General features: G+C 40.2%; 2 protein-coding genes and 1 non-coding gene across 5 annotated transcripts in view; 1 reads left to right on the forward strand and 2 right to left on the reverse strand.

Moving 5' to 3' along the window:
• The window catches only part of LOC117470487 (P2Y purinoceptor 2-like), a 6,922-nt gene extending 5,537 nt beyond the window's left edge, over positions 1-1,385 (reverse strand). Inside the window, exon 1 of one of the 3 annotated variants that reach the window (XM_034115281.1) lies at positions 1,233-1,385. The gene's annotated coding sequence lies outside the window, so the exon portion shown is untranslated. Of the gene's footprint in view, positions 1-324; positions 676-707; positions 968-1,232 lie in introns of those variants that run through there. The other 2 variants (XM_034115280.1, XM_034115282.1) reach the window with 2 other exon arrangements.
• Positions 1,386-14,605: 13,220 nt separating this feature from the next.
• On the reverse strand, positions 14,606-14,678 carry trnam-cau. The gene has a single exon. It is a non-coding gene; the product is annotated as a tRNA-Met (tRNA).
• Positions 14,679-15,618: 940 nt separating this feature from the next.
• LOC117470550 (F-BAR and double SH3 domains protein 2-like) overlaps positions 15,619-16,786 on the forward strand; it is a 34,618-nt gene continuing 33,450 nt past the window's right edge. Inside the window, exon 1 of the mRNA XM_034115371.1 lies at positions 15,619-15,648. Coding sequence (XP_033971262.1) covers positions 15,619-15,648 — 30 coding nt within the window. The remainder of the gene's footprint in view (positions 15,649-16,786) is intronic.

Genomic DNA, 16,786 nt, shown 5'->3' on the forward strand with positions numbered 1-16,786 from the left:
AACTTTAAGCGGTGTTCTCAGGCAGAAAACAGCCCTTATTCTGGCATTATGCGTGTCAACGTTTCCAAAACCTCACAGCTGGGAGAGGGAGAGACAGCAAAATCACTTTTTAACTCAAACCAGACCTTTAGAGAACCTGATCAACATGTTCTTTCTGTTTTACTCACAGGCGTTCATGCTATATTGTTTACTTCAGTCAATTTTTTCTCTTCCTCTAAAAATGTGTTTATCTGACATACAGTACTCACGTTCAAAGTCACGTAAAAACATGGAGTCAAGCTTTCAAAACTTGCAAGCAAAGAAGACAGAAGGTGCACAACTTACTTGTTTTCAAGTTCACTGATGAGTTAACCTACAGCGCTCTCTTGTTTCTTCCCTCTGATAATATTTCCTCTTTATCAAAAACATAGCTTCTGGCTCGCATTGTACCCATTGCTGTCTTCACTCTCTTTTTTCTTCTTTAAAACAGCTGCAGGTTAAATATAACAGATAACAGACCTGAGAGAGACGGCTCCTTTTGTATTCCTCCAAATTCCTTTGACATGCTGTGTGCACGCCACACAAAACGGAGCAAAATGTACTATTCATCAATGAAGTACTCATGCTTTTTACATTGGCTGTACACAATGTCATCATTGCACTGCAAGATATATACTAATAAGCCCCTTCCCCAGAGACAAAACCCTTAAACATTTAAAATTACTCACACTGTACAATGCTACTTCCTGTCAAAGACTGTCCAACGCTGACCACCGTGTGTAAAGTATCCTCATTCTCATCAGTAAAAGTACAGTGTGTATTTGACTTGGTTGTTTATGGCTGAACGTCTGCCTAAGATAATTCAGTATGTGAAAACATGTGGAGGTGTGTTCCTGTTTGACAAGCTGCAACCTGCGAAGTGTGAGCAGTTAAGACTGGATTTACAGTAACTATCTGTAGGTTAAACCGCGGTAAAAAAAAGACAAACAGTAAGCTACTATTTTGTCCAAAGAATATTTAACGACAGTTCCATTTTAATTAAAAACAAACCCATTAGCATAAAGAATAAACAAGTAATCAATATTAAATATATCCTACCATGCCACTAAATATATAAATATGGTCCTATTTATCTTAGAAACAGTATGATTTCACAGACAAATATGTAATGTGGGAACCAAAACTAATTATATGGGCCACTTTCGTTTTTTTCGATGAAAGTACTTGCCTGTTTTTATGGTCAAATGTCTCACCTTGTTTTTCCAAAGCAATAGAGATGTTCCTCACCAAATCATAAGATAAATCATAAACCAAAAGCATCCTGCCAGGATCCTAACAGATACTGTATATTCCAATAATGAATGTACGCCATGTTTTTGTTTGCCTCTGGCAGATAGTTATGTGTGTGGGTGTCAATAGAAATGTTTGGTTTCTGTGACTGCCAATGTGTGTGCACACATATGTTTGAATACGCCCATGTTAGTTTAGGTGTTATACTGAGAGGAGTGGTGAAAGAGTACTTAATGACTTACTGCTCTAGAAACTCTGGGTATTAATGATTACAAGGCCTGTAACCTTAACCTTGGGCATGGCACACAGGAGGCATAAAGTACAATTCTTTAAAAAAGGTTTCCAAAATGAATGCTTCGAGGTAGTCATATATATATATATATATATATATATATTTTAGTTCCACTGCCTTGCCTTTTTGTAAGACATTGATGCCAACCATGCATATAACAATACAATTGACATCTTAACCTTGACATTTGGGCAATTTTCAATTTTTCACAGGGCACACTGAACAACCAGAGAGGTGAGGAGATTATCAAATATCAGAAAGAAAGACATATGTGATTTTTTGTTTCCCAAATGCATTGCATTGTGTTTTTCTCACCCAATAACCTACCAAATTTCAATTTCTGGTTAATTTTAAACAGTGAGCAACCACACACACACACAAAAACAAACAAATGCAGTCTGCAAACAAGTATGCAGACACTGTCTCAAACCAGCTGCATCTGCTGATGCCCACTCATTACGAGGGTGTTTGAGACATCCTCCATTGTAATGTATTCCTTTAATTGTTCACTCAGCACCCACTTCCAATGAACTCCATGACCCTATTTTACCCTGTTTACTCCCTGGTGTCTGCCCAAGTCTGCTAAATCATAGCACAACATGGACAAGCCTACCACAAATAATAAATGCTTTATTATTTAATTGGTGTTCATTTTGATGAGGGACTGATACAATAATAGGCAATATAATACAACATAATTTTAGCTGTAGGCCTACTAGGATTACATGCTTTTTTTGAAACATTATTTTTAACAACCTAAAGCGTCAAATTACAAATATGTTAGGTTCGTTTTTACACAAAGGTGTCTCTCTCTTTTTTTGTTGTTGAAAATACTGATTTTCATTCTACTCCGCGATCGATTTTTCTTGGATCGACTGCGGATTCTTGTTGCTATGCAGGTCTGCAGGACGCAGGCTCCTGTCAGTGTCAGCCTTTTCTCCTTGAGCAGGCTGGAGGAGGATGACACAAATGCTAATGCTCATTGGATACATAGTCCCTTATTGTAGTTATCATATTTCTTGTCCCCTTATTTGGTTTAAAACATATATGAGTAGGTTTTATCGAGGTTACAGGCAATATGAGGCAAACAATAAGGATGTATTTCTGCTCAGTGTTTTTCATCACCGACAGGTTCTGAGTTTCCCCTCTTTGAGGCGCTATTGAGCTTAGTAGAGGAAGGGGTTCCCCTATTATATTCCCCCATCCCTTTCCCTCTGCTTTTCTTCTGTCTGCTGCCCTCCTTCACAACACAGTACAGTACACACTAGTACTGTGGTAGTGGCAGCAGCCAACACAAGTGGGTCCAGTCTCTCCTCGTAGCTCTGTACAAACTAGCCATTTATCATCAATCATGGCCGCCGGAGTACAAATTTAACTCCCGTGTTTCCTCCCTGTCGTCTGGAGGGGAGGATTTTTGGTTTGAGGAGACACAATAATAGTCCTCCACTGATTTTTGGATTTCCTCTTGGAATGACAATACATCTCGCAAGGGAAATACCATTCATGTCAATAATACTCCAAAATGCAGCCGCCGCCGAGGAAGGTGAGTGATTTCTGGAGTCCGTTATGTTTCAGACAATGAGAGACAGATACAGTGTGTAGTAACCTTATGTTGTGTTTTACCTTCAATACATAAAGCGTCCAATGCTCCAGGCTTAAGAACAATTAAAATACATTTGATAGCCACCATTAGCAGCTTTTGCTAGCTATGTTAGACAGTACCTAGTGACATTAATATCTATCCAACGGTGTAGCGTGAGCCGTCAGACGTCAAATAACGTTAGCTAGGAAACGCTAGGTGTGCTAACATGAGACGTTTTATACAAAGCACCAAAGCATGATAGTAGGATAATGTTATATTGTGGCTTTTAATAAGAGAACGCCCTGTTGTAGAAATAACTTTAAATTAATATTGCAAAATATACATTAGCATCTGCACGTTGCCTTATGGCAGCAACGTTTAAGCTAGTAACCGTATAGTCATTACCACTGTCTACAATTTAACTTCAATGTAGTGAAGCTCAGGTATTCATTTGCTAATTTATATATAGTTAATTTATTACAGCAGCATTAACAAAAGCTGCCATTCTACCACGTTGTGATGCTTATGTGTTAAGCAAGGGAAGACCTTCAGTCCGTCCAGGGTCACTTATTTTCTTCAAAGGCTGAGCTGACAAAAGCTAAACACACACACACACACACACACACACACACACACACACACACACACACGCACACACACACACACACACACACACACACACACACACACACACACACACACACACACACTGAGGGAGACATGCTGGCAGAGCCATGTCCAATACTGACTTATTGATTCTGTATGGGCTGAGAAAAGACCACAGTCCCCTATAGCTTGGTACCCACTGTTGTGTATGTGAGGATATGCAAGTTGCTTGTGTATTGCTTTCTAGGAAGTGTGTGTGTGTGTGTGTGTGTGTGTGTGTGTGTGTGTGTGTGTGTGTGTGTGTGTGTGTGTGTGTGTGTGTGTGTGTGTGTGTGTGTGTGTGTGTGTGTGTGTGTGTGTGTGTGTGTGTGTGTGTGTGTGTGTGTGTGTGTGTGTGTGTGTGTGTGTGTGTGTGTGTGTGTGTGTGTGTGTGTGTGTGTGTGTGTGTGTGTGTCCTGAAATAGATGCATGAGAGCCAATTACCCTGCTGTGAACCACTGCACAGTTTTTCTTAATTACCACATATTGCCCCAGTGCCATTTATGCTCTGGGTTTCCACACACAGACTTGCTTTGAACATGTCATATCATGTCTGTAAAACACATATACACACTTCAATAGGTCCTTTTATCATGGCTGGAGTGACCAATATCGTTGTGTTCCTCCACAGCGTGTCATCATCAAATACACCATTACAGTTATATTATTGAGTTTGTAAGATCTCATTTGTCAGCTGTCATGTATCTTTCCCATGCAGTTTGCTGTGAAAATCCTTCCAAGAATACAACTAAATTATTTGCTAAATACTGATCTCATACCCCCCTGCCAATATGTCTGGCACTCAGTACACTCAGCCTTCAGCACAACAGCCAGAGTGTATCAGTATTTGGCTGTTGGATACTAATAATTTCTCTCCCAGTGCGACACAAACAGCCCTTAGTGTGTTGTCTGTCTGTCTCAGCACATCTGCTTACAGACTGAGCTGGTTTGGGATAATCTATCTGTGGTAAATGGTAAATGCACTGAATTGATATAGCCTATTCCAGTCTTTGTGACCTGTCTAAGTACTTGTACATAACAAGTCAGCATTCACCTATTTACATTCAGGCAAAGGCGGCCACAAATGGGGCCACCTGCTCAGGGAAGACTAACATTCACACACTGTTGGTCAGCCGCCCCATCCATCAATCTATCACATATGCTAATGAATATTGTCACAAACTGGGGTAGGAGTTTGTGAGACCACATCTTGTGGAGTTTTTGTATTAATCTACATCATTATTCATCAGGGTTATAATATTACTAGGGTTGGACTAATTTAATGTATTAGATTAGTGTCAAAATAGGTCATATCGTTTTTAATCTTAAACAATTATTCTACAAATGGACAATAATTACACAACAAATTACTTACAACCAGCAGTTGCAAACAAAACAGCAAATAGCTCAGTATTTCTTTCTTACTTAAATTTAACAGGAGGAACATATCAGAAGTAGGCCATCATGATAAAGTAAATATATACGTTCTGTACATGGCAAATCTTTTAATATTTCCTGATATATTAGAGTTTTGAACTCATATTGGCCAACCCTAACAGCTGAGGTTGTACATTTGAATCACTGTTAAATGTGGAAACAGGAACTACTCTTTCAGCGATATAGACCTACCTGCTGCATCAGCTACCACTACACCAGCTGAGCTCTTTTCCTTTCACATGACCTTTAATAAACTGCATTTCTCTTTGCCTCATAATTAACTTCACCATATCCCATATTTTTCACGGTCACCATCACCCTCTTCTTTTCTTTACTTTCACTTCATATTCTCCCACTCTTTCACACACCCAACCACCAGCAACATTTCTAATTTTTCTTCCCATGTCACCCCTGCCCTTCCCCTTTTTCCACTTATGAGTGATAGAAGGTGAAATCAAGTGATGTCATTTCTCCCTGATAGTTTAATGAACCACTCCCTCCTTATCTTCAAAGACACAGCGTGTGTGTGTGTGTGTGTGTGTGTGTGTGTGTGTGTGTGTGTGTGTGTGTGTGTGTGTGTGTGTGTGTGTGTGTGTGTGTGTGTGTGTGTGTGTGTGTGTGTGTGTGTGTGTGTGTGTGTGTGTGTGTGTGTGTGTGTGTGTGTGTGTGTGTGTGTGTGTGTGTGTGTGTGTGTGTGTGTGTGTGTGTGTGTGTGTGTTTGTGTAATGTTGTTGATTGTTGTGTCTAGAACAGTCATGAATTTGCCCACTGTTACTCTGATGAATAGGCGATGGAATTCACCCGACAATACACAATGACCAACACAGTGACTCTGTACGTGTTGGCAGGAGTGTGTATGCATGTGTGATCGTTTGTCTGCATTTTAAGGGGTTATCGCTCTGTCTTTTTTGCAAATCACTGTTTTGAGTGCAGGTTTATAGCCACTGTTCTCATCCGCCACATTGATTTTCATATAAGGTGATAAAAAGCACATCTTTCACAAATGCACATGGAGTCTGTCTGCGCTGAAATGCTGTTATAGGCTTTTAAATGTGTCTTCAGTCACCTCAAACTACAAAAAATCTCCTCCAGCCTCTCCAGAAGTCTGACATGACCCAGACACTGATTGTTACGCTGAATGAATTACTGATGGGAATGTGTGCGCGTTCCTTTCACTTGACTCTCAAGCTGAGCACACTCAAGCTAGACGACAGGTGATTGTCAGATAGATTGATTGATGGGAGTTAAATTATCTCTCCTTGTATGTGTAAGTGGGTTTCTGTGATTCAGTAGCCTAATTCTTAGTAACTAATAGTCTATCGGTATACTAAACAAGAAAGTCCAAAGTCATTCAGAAGAACATAAGCCACATTTGCACAGTCTGCACCTCAGAGCTAAAAATACATTTCTCTGACTTTCTCTATCTCTATCCCCATCAGCTTTTTTGGGACAAATATGGACTAATCAAAAATAAATTACAGCAGAATTATGATGTTTTGATTTAATACTGTCTATAGAAATCCACCAATTTGATTAGTGGACCAACAACAAAAGAATCCACTGTTTTTATAATCAGTTTATAATGTCAGATGACGAGAACAATTCTGTCTCTAGCTAAATGTTTGTATTTACTGCATGTATCTGTTGCATCTCATTATAGATTGAATATCTTTGATTTGATAGTTCAAGTTCAAAAGATCATCAATAATGAAAATGATTTTGAAAAACAATCCTTATAAATAAGGAATGTTTATATGACTTTCAGGCAGGTAGAGGCATTCACAGTTCACTCAAACCATTTCTACTAAAAAATAAACCAAAGTCTCAGATGATATCTAATTGTATACCTCATTATTGATATTATTAATATGGAACGATTTCTTGTAGGGATGAGGGGTGAATATGAGCCTTGAAATAGCTAACCCACGTGCACGGCAGACGGATGAACAAATGCCAAACCCCTTCTCTTGACGTGTCTTTTTGTTTCCTCCAGGTCAAAGTGACACAGGAGCTGAAGAACACACACGCAGAGCAGATGACAAGACTGCACTTTAAACACCAGACTGAATGTGACCTGCTGGAAGACATGAGGTATGAACATGTCCTTATCGCATGCGTGTACTAACACAACCCTGAAGAAAACACTGACTAACTGCCAGAGGATTTTAAATCTAGTCATGATGTGACTGTGATATGCACAGCGTGCACACATGGACACAGCCATGCAAACAAAATAAAATAAGAAAGAAGGAAAAATGAAGGAGGAGAGGCTAAAGAAAGAAAAATAGGAAAAGGATTATTGTCATATTCCGGTTTTTTGAGAAGGACAAAAGGTCAGGAAAATGTTGAAGGAATTTCCTGCTGCACTCCTTCTGCTTTCTGCTTCTTTCTAACTTTCTTCCAAATGTGATTCTGTATCTCCTTCTATCATCTTCTCTGTATTTTTATTCTGTCTCTTTTGCTCCGACTATCTGTCCCCATATCTTTCTTTTTCATTTTGACCCAGCTCTGTTTACTCATGACGTGTGTGAGTCTGGCAATTTTCCCTTTTGGATTTGGCATTGGGAGGACACCTTGGTTCTTTCACACACTCTCATTTTCTGTGTTGACTAAGCATTGATTATTTATGGAACTCTCTAATACTCTGTTTCCATCCTCTCTCTGTTCCTCACTTTCTCTACCTCTATTCTCCCTGAGACTTCCCTCTCTTTCTCTCCCTCTCTCTCTTGGGGGCAACTCCAACTGTTGAAAAGCAGATTGCCTTGTTGCTGCTGGTTTTTGGGGAGTGCACAAGGCCCTTGTCTGACTTGTGAGAGAGAGGGAGAGCCAGTTAAGCAAATGCAACCACAATGTGTTAGTTCTGCGTGTCTGTGAGGAATGGAGCTACACGCCACTGGGTTCAGATCTTGAAATTGGCTTTGTCATCCTCTTGGTTTAAAGACGCCGCCTCCAGAGTTTTTTTAGTGCATCCCTCTAACCTTCAATGTTTTCTAATTATTTCTGATGGCACATTCTCCTGGTAGTAAAACAGGGGGAGCAGGGTGCTGCAGTGATTAGGGAGAGACCGCCTCTCAATTGGAAGATCTGGACTCAAGCCCTGCAGCAACAAGCATCTGCTTTATCAATGTATTCTTTAGCAAGCGATGAGACCCTACTAGTGTTTCTGTCTCTGTAGTGGCACTCATTTGAATATATTGTATAGATATTTTGTAAGAGAGTCATCAGAAAGGCTAGACATAGTTTGATTTCACACATATATAATTGACTTATTCCTGCATTTTACGTGCCAGTATGTCACTTGCTTTTTTTTATAGCTGTTTTATTTCTTTATTTCTTTTGTGTCTTAAGTATACTGTATGTTATATTGTTGAATATGCCTGGGACTTAGGATTCTAATTGCCAACCACTACACTGTAGCTTTTGACATCTTGAATCTAATGTAATTCAAAAGGATGGCGATACCAGCTGCTAACGGCTAATGTAAGCTAGCTCTACTCCCTTGGATTCCAGCACAGATTTGTGTTGTTTACCATGTGCATGATCAAGGAAAGAATACGTTACGTCCCCTATGGTACTGTACTAAAACATATATTTACTGTACATTCATTAATATTGAAAATAATGACTAGTTGCTTGCAAGCCTAAATAGTTAATGTAGTTTATAACGCAGCCGAGATTTCCACAGGGAGAATAATTTACTAACTTGTCACCATCCAGGGTCAGGATGATTTAATAACCGCAATGTAGACAGTCAGTGAAAGGACTTTGTGCTGTTGAACACACATTTTCTTGCCTGAAGCCTACAGTAGATTTGTACTCTTAAATCCACAAATCTGCTCTGAGGTTATTGACCCTAATGAATCCACAGACTGTCTTTAATCAACACACAAGCACATAGAAGTTACTAGCTATAGCACATTTATCAAATGTCTTTACTATTTGGAAAACAGTAAAATAGGAAAAATAAAGAAACACATAAAGAAAAAAGTAAGAAAGATGGAGCAGTCTATTTACCCCCCAGGACAGACTTTTAGCTTTGCTAGTTTATGGGAGAGGATAAGAGAAAGAGGGCAAGAGGAGAAACGTTGATGAGTGGACGGACTCAAGGAGTTAACTTGGTGTCCTCAATCCAACTAAATCCCCCATTCCCTTATGTCTGCCCCACAGCTACACACACACCCACACTAACACAAAATACAGAACATCATTAGACTCTTTTCATAATTGCCGTTGTTTTATATTGGCTTTATTTGTAGATCAGGATCAGTGAAAGACATTGAATTGCAAGGCCATCATTGTGCATATACTTTTTGAAAAGGGAATTGGATGCTTTGCCCTGCACCACTGCCTTATAAATCTGTGGCCATTGGTGGTATTAACTCGTTGGGCTTTAGAACAATACATCCCCTGTTAAGGTGCTTTTTTTGTTTTGGTGTAAGAGTACGCTACTTGCAGACAGGTTGTAAACTCAAATGCATCAAATTTCCCAAAGTCTAGACAGAGTGCTGTATGAAGAATCTACAAAGAGCCACATCAATCCTGAAGTGACAGTCGTGAGAAAACAAAGGATGAAAGTGACAGTTGCTGTAGCTGATGCCTGGACTGCACTGCCTTACCCGGGGCCCTGATGTGATTTAGGAATGTACCGCCCCCCCCCCCCTGTGTCTTGTGTGCCACATTTGCATAGGATAGATTACATTTGTGTGATTCACTCAAATTTATTGACCAAATCTTAGGAGTTTTCTGCAGATATCATTAAAACATAATGGGTTCCCATGCTGAGTTGCTAGATTAGCCACCCCAACTTCAACGCAAAATGCTATCAGAGTCCTCATTAATGCTTTCACTGCGGCTTCTATAATTTAGGAAGAGGAGAAACAGAATATCAAGGACTCATTGGGGGGGAAAAGGCCCACATTAATGCACGGCTGATGCGCGCCCTGCTAATATAATTAGGAGGCCTCTGTGTATAGCCAAATTACAGCACAGACAGGCTCTGCTGTTATTGAAACTCACAAGAGGACCCCAGGTAGTACTAGCCCCAGAGGGATAAGGCTGATATGAAAGATAACATGACATTGTCCTGTCCGTCTCAAAATGAGGCAAAAACGATCTTCAATCATGACCTTCTGAAACTTTCTTTTTTTGGTTTCAGAGGGAAATATGTGTTACATCACAATCAGACAGCTGAGGTGCTATTTGCCTACTATACCTTTGGAAAGCCCTGACTATGATTTATAAAGTGATTTACTGTTTAAACATTAGCAAAAACACCTTGTTTTTTACACAAATCAAGGCAAACCACAAACATTGTTCTTGCTATTGTATCAAAACGTTATTCTACTGTTAGCTTGCTACTTATCTATTTTTTTGTATACTTAAATTACATTAACTAGTGAATGTTTTTGCCTTCTTGGTCTTTGAGAGGAAAAATCTGTGGAGGATCTGCTCTATTGTGTCTTGTGGCGATCGCGCAGTGTGAAAACATGACCTCCCTCCTCCGCCTCTATCTCTGTCTGTGACTCATGTTGCTTATCCTGTTGTCACTGATCTCAGGCTGTGCCCTGTAAACCATTGATCTCAGCTGTTTTCCCATGTTTGATCATTCCCTCTCTCGGCCCGCACACACTTAGTGTCCACTCCTAAGCACTTAAGTATTTCCTTTCAGACACACACTCATCTGGGCATTTTCTTTCTGCCTACTTCATACACAGCTGATGCTGACACTGCTTTACCGCACACATACAAACACACACAAATGATGGCCAGGCAGAATAGAGGGATGAGAAAGTGAGAGAGAGGGACAGAGAGATCAGGAAGGAGAGAAGGAGAAGTTAGAAGAAAGAGCAAGAAAGCAAAATGCAATAGGCAAACATGAAGGGATAAGGGTGGGGAAAATGCAGAGGTGGGAGGTGGGGGAGGAGAGTTTTAAGGACATTATATAAAGATTGTGTGAAAAAAAAAAGCAAGTCTAAAGAGTACAAAGGCACAGACAAACAACTTAACAGAAGTACAGTATATATCCTCACTACACTAACACAACATACCATTTATATGATCACATTCAAAGTGAAATAGCTATTCAAGACATACAATCTTAAAGCTCTGTTCTTTCTGTTAACAATCTTTCATAAGAAACACACTGTCCCTATCAAAGGTTTGTGATGGGTGTGTGATATTTCTAGCTGGTAATTGGGTGTCCATATTTACATATGTGGTTTCTGCTGCAAGGTCACCATGGTTGCAGAAGCATAGACATGTCCTAAGACCCTAGTGAGGATGTGTGTTAGTGCATGTATCTACAGTATGTGTGTACTGGTGTTGACATTAATTGTATGTTCCAGAGGCCCTTACTAGTACACAAGTACACTTAGCACAGAGCTTATTGTTGCTGTACATGAGTGTCAGAAGGCCAGCATGTCACTAATATATGTATTTAGGTGAGAGAACCAGAGATTAAAAGTTGCATATATAATAATGATATATTTAATGTATATATAATTATTTATTTTAATTTTAAATACTGTCAAATGTATTAGTTGACTCATATAACTGCCACGTTCAGTTGCAGCTGCTGAAAATGGGTCACTTTAGTTCATTTCACAATTATTTTGCAACTTTTTTTTGTGTCACACATGAAACGTTAAGAATTCTTTATAAGGAAATGAGTAAGATTCTCAAGAAGAAGCTGTAAGGTACTCCATCGTAATGTTTTTGTTTGTGTATCACTCTGGTCGACTCGTTGCGTGAGATGGATTGGGTACAGGGAGATTTGAGTCTTAGCAGTAAATTATAATCACTTTAATTTCAGTTACTTTCCTGATGGACAGGCCCATGGCTCTCTGGTTAATCTATATGGGGCACTGTGGTTTAGTCAGTTTAACCACCTTCTATGTAACTAACTAAAAAGGAGAACTTATTTCGAAATCCAAATAGGGCCTTTTCAATGCACTAAAAAGGGTTGTTTGAACAGTTGAAAGAAGAAATCACCAGATATAGATTAGATATGCATCCTGGGCAGCTGTTTGTAGTCCCTACACTGTAGATTACTGCCACCTTTATGCCCATTAGGGTGCTGTGGCTTAGGCAGTGTTTTACACGAGAACGAAATGGGTTGTATCTGCTACTTTTCTCTCGCGTATAGCCCGTTCGTTCACACGAGGCCGTAACGGAACCACGGAAACGGACCCTGCAAACGATAATGGGTCCCAAGGTGGATAGATCTGCAACCGGAACGCTCTGGGGGGCCAAACGGCTCAGTGTGTTCGCCCTATACGATCATTTCCTGATAACGATGAAGCCAGAGCCCCGCCTCTCCCCACCTCTGCTGCTCACTGCTGTAGCATGGTCAGTAGCTACTGTCAGTAGCTACGGCTACTGCTACTGACCATGCTACAGATGTTAGTGCAAATCTACAGCTCCTCTACCACAACCATCAGCAACAAGTGACATGGAGAATTACATGAACTACATGTTGCTAAATCCACCGCGGGGCATAAACAGAAGGGCAACCATGGCAACCATGCTCGGGGGTCTTCTTCACTGCTTTTGGTGTATTTTGTGGCGGAAGTTACTACGCCACTTACAGGCCCGGCATATGTACTACAGCGTCTCCAGCGCTTTTGAGCGGTCTCGTGCGGAAGTACAGCGCCACTTACAGGCCCGGCATATGTACTACAGCGTTTCCAGTGGTCTCGTGTGAACGGACACGTTAAATGAGCCGAATGCGTGTGAACGGAAGACTTTTTGGAAAACAAATTCGGTGCGTAAACGCAAGCGTTCCCGTGTAAATGGGGGTCTTTAGTTTGGTTAAAAGCGCCCTGTCTAGTAAACAGGGAGATCCTGAGTTCGAATCTCAGCAGCGCCTTTTCTGTGGTTCAGGTTAGGGTTCATAATAGTGTAACTGTAACATGCTGTATTTTTTTTGTGGTCTGAGACAATACTTGGGACCATGACGGTTTCAGTTGAACATGGCTAAACCTCTCCTGGTCCCACGTTCTTAGATGTTAAAATGTGTTCCTTTGTCGTTTCCCATCATTGAATATCTTTGAGTTTGGAGTTTGAGATCCTGAGTTCGAATCTCAGCAGTGCCTTTTCTGTGGTTGAGATGAGATTGGGATTATGACAAGGTAACTGTGAAGCGTTCTAAGCGTCCTGCAAGTGGGACTATCAGATACATCATAAGTGGTTATTAAAAGATCTCAGAAAGGTATTCTCGGTGAAAGTGTGTTCCTTTGTTGTGGCACATCATTGAAGATTTTTTTTTCTCCGGTTGATCGCCAGAGATAGATTAGTTAAGTGTCATGAGCAGCTAGCTGTAGTCACTAGATGTAATTTACAAGATAATACCCTCACAGGGTGCTGTAGTAAACAGGAGATCCTGAGTTTGAATCTCAGCAGTGCCTTTTCTGTGGTTCAGTTTTTGATCTTGGGGTTCATGAAAGGGTTCTGTGAAGTGCTCTATGGATACATACACAGAAGAGGTTATTATAAGATCTCAGGAGGTAGTCATGTAGTTAAGTAGTCTGCAATAATTCTCCCTTCCTGAAAAAACTTGTGGCACTTACTAGCATTACCATTTTGGAATCTCAGTTTTAAAAGTAACATGTTACTGATGATTTAATCCAGTATATTAAAGGACGTGGGGTTATCAAGTACAACAATGCTTTTTAATTGATTTTGAAATGGCGCTGTGGCTTCCTCGATTCAACTCCCGGCAATGCATGTCCGGAGCACAGCTTTATCTACTTGACAAGTTTCTGCTAATGGAAACAGAAATGTGTAGTACCACACAAGTAGCAGTGCATTAGTCCTTTGACTCTACTGAAGCATGACCACAAGGCTCAGATATTGTGCATTTAGCACTTCATTTCAAAAGTTGGTTAAAGCGCCTGTCTGTTTGAATCTCAGCAGTGCCTTTTCTACAGACACCATGAGTCTTGTATTAACTTGAGAGAATAAGTTAGAATAATAAGTTGATACTAGCATAAAGAATAAAAAGAGCTGTCACCGTCAGTAAAGTGTAGTTCTAAACTGAGGACACACATATCTCCAAAAGCAAGAAGAAAGAGCTTTAATGCCCTGGGTCAGGAGACAGTTTTGACACAGTTTTCATACACACACTTACGCGTGTGATCAAGTGTCATGTTCAGCTGATTTTGATGTGGAAGATGAAGTGAATGTTGTGATTACACAGAACTGTTCCTATCTTGAATAAGTAAAGTTAAACTATGTATTTTCCATTTAAAAATATATTACAGATTTGTTTTGGGGTTTTGAGCAATCACATGGGCAATTGGGTCTTTTTGTATTCCTTTTCAAAAGGTTTTGACCCTGTATTGTTGATCTAATGCTTGTTTTCAAATGAATTTCAAAATCTTTGCCCCGTGTGAGGCTCGAACTCACGACCTTCAGATTATGAGACTGACGCGCTGCCTACTGCGCCAACGAGGCGTGTGCCGTATTGTGAACATGTGTGTTTGATACCGCTCGCTCACACTGCAGAACGGGGGAGGGAGCGTGTCCTGTTTCAACTGACATGCACAAGGGTGGAGTTACACACTAAACATGAGCTCTGGCCTCTTGCAGTAGATCATTAACAGTTGGCAATCTTGCAGTTTTGCATGCAGGATTCATTCAATCATTAATAATATCTACTTAACTGTCGCTTTTGTTCATATGACAAAAAAACATTTAAATCTTTGAAGCCTTTTTGTAACTAAAGTCATAAATCTTAAGCAGCCACTGTTTATAAAAACAAACTGTACAGGTTAAACTTGAAATTGTGTCTTGGGAAACATTTGACAATTAGTAATGTCCTATTTGTTTGGGCTGTAATAAGAATAGAGAAGATTGTTGGTAATTATGCTGTCTGCACTTTCTTTCTGTGTCTTCCCCCACTGTTTCCCTTCCCTGTTTTTGTTTGATTGCTGTTTTCTAACACAGTGAAGAACACACAATGACATTTTCATTTAAAACAGATGTTATTACAAAAGGCTGTCTTCCTATTACCAGTAGGTGGCCTTGGGGCCATGATTGAATGCATAACCTGTAATAGTCCTCAGTCTGGGGTTCTTAAAGAGCAACTTGCAGGTTTTTTTTTAACTACATTTATGCTTAACCTTGCCTGAAAATTACAATTAAAAAAGTTAATGCAGGATTTCATATGTTTTACGAGGAATCCAGAGGGGAAAGTAGCTGTTTTGAGCTCTGCTACTAAAAACTGTTTTTTTTAAACGTCAAACGCGTCATATTACGTCACATAGGGAAGCAACTTTCTCTGACTCCTTCTCTGCCCAATTCACGGTAATAGTTGGTAGTTGGTTTGAGCGGTTGTGATTTAGTGAGCTGGTATTTTTCGGTAATTTGACATTGCATTTCACCATTTGTAATCATGGTGAGCTATTGTGTTCCAATCCAGCCTGTCAGGACATCGAGTCCACAGTTTCCCTAACAGGAAAAGGACCGGAGCTAGCTTTCGTTCCTGGGTGCGTTGTGCGAGGTGCATCCACCCCCCTGCAGCACATACTCTCTCCAGAGGATCTGGGCTGGCATTTCCCACACAAGCACCTCAAACAAAACGTTTATCAAGAAACCGTATTACATCTCTCTCCCCCCATTTTCTCCTCTCTCTCTCCCCTCCGGTACACAGCACCGTAAGACTTAGTGTGGAGCTGCATTAGGTAACGCGAGATACGGCTGATACTTGCGCATTAGTTTCTGTTATGGATCCGTATCAACAGTCCTGCCAGTAACGTTACTATATTATCAATACTACTTTAGTTATAGCCTGATATATGATAGCTAACTTTACAATGTTGTGATGTGACCGGCGTTAGCTAACATTAACTGTAGCTAACGCCGGTCACTCACCAAGACAGCTGCCCAGTTCTCCACTGGTTCTCCTCACACCACATTTCTCTCCGATGGCTGTTATTTCTTCTAATCCTTGGCTGCTCCTTGTCTCTTGGACGCCTAGCAGGCTCATAATTATAAGGTTGTGGTCCGTCATATGCATACGAATATACATTTTCAACCTCTTCTGTGTCAAAACTAGCATTGTGAACCATGTTTATTCATACGTTTGTTCATACGCTCTCCCTGATGTGACGTCACATGCGGGTGGTCTTTTTTTATGCGGAAGTAAAAATGTCTTACAAATACGACGCCAGATGTCACTGTAGTGTATATTTCTGTATATTTTTTTGAAAATCTAGTGTATACATCATTTTCCTACACATTTATTCACTGGGGTCTCTAACCTGCAAGTTGCTCTTTAAGTCATTTGACAACATTAAAACAATCCTATTCAAGCCCCAATACACTGCTCAGAAAACCCTGTATCATGTGCGCAATTGTTGATGATGCAATGCAATGTAATTTTATGAAGAGACTTTTCCAAGGTTGCCAAGCCTTAGACTGTCCCTTTCAAGAGCATAGCTGTAAGGGAGTGGCTACATTTGTTAAAGTGTCTGTCTAGCAATACCAACATTGCCTTCTTAAAAAGACTACATGCTTGGTTAGTTACTGTTGACCTTCATACATTTTGCCTCACATTGTTG

Source organism: Trematomus bernacchii, unplaced genomic scaffold (genome assembly GCF_902827165.1).
Source record: "Trematomus bernacchii unplaced genomic scaffold, fTreBer1.1, whole genome shotgun sequence".
Lineage (NCBI taxonomy): Eukaryota > Metazoa > Chordata > Actinopteri > Perciformes > Nototheniidae > Trematomus > Trematomus bernacchii.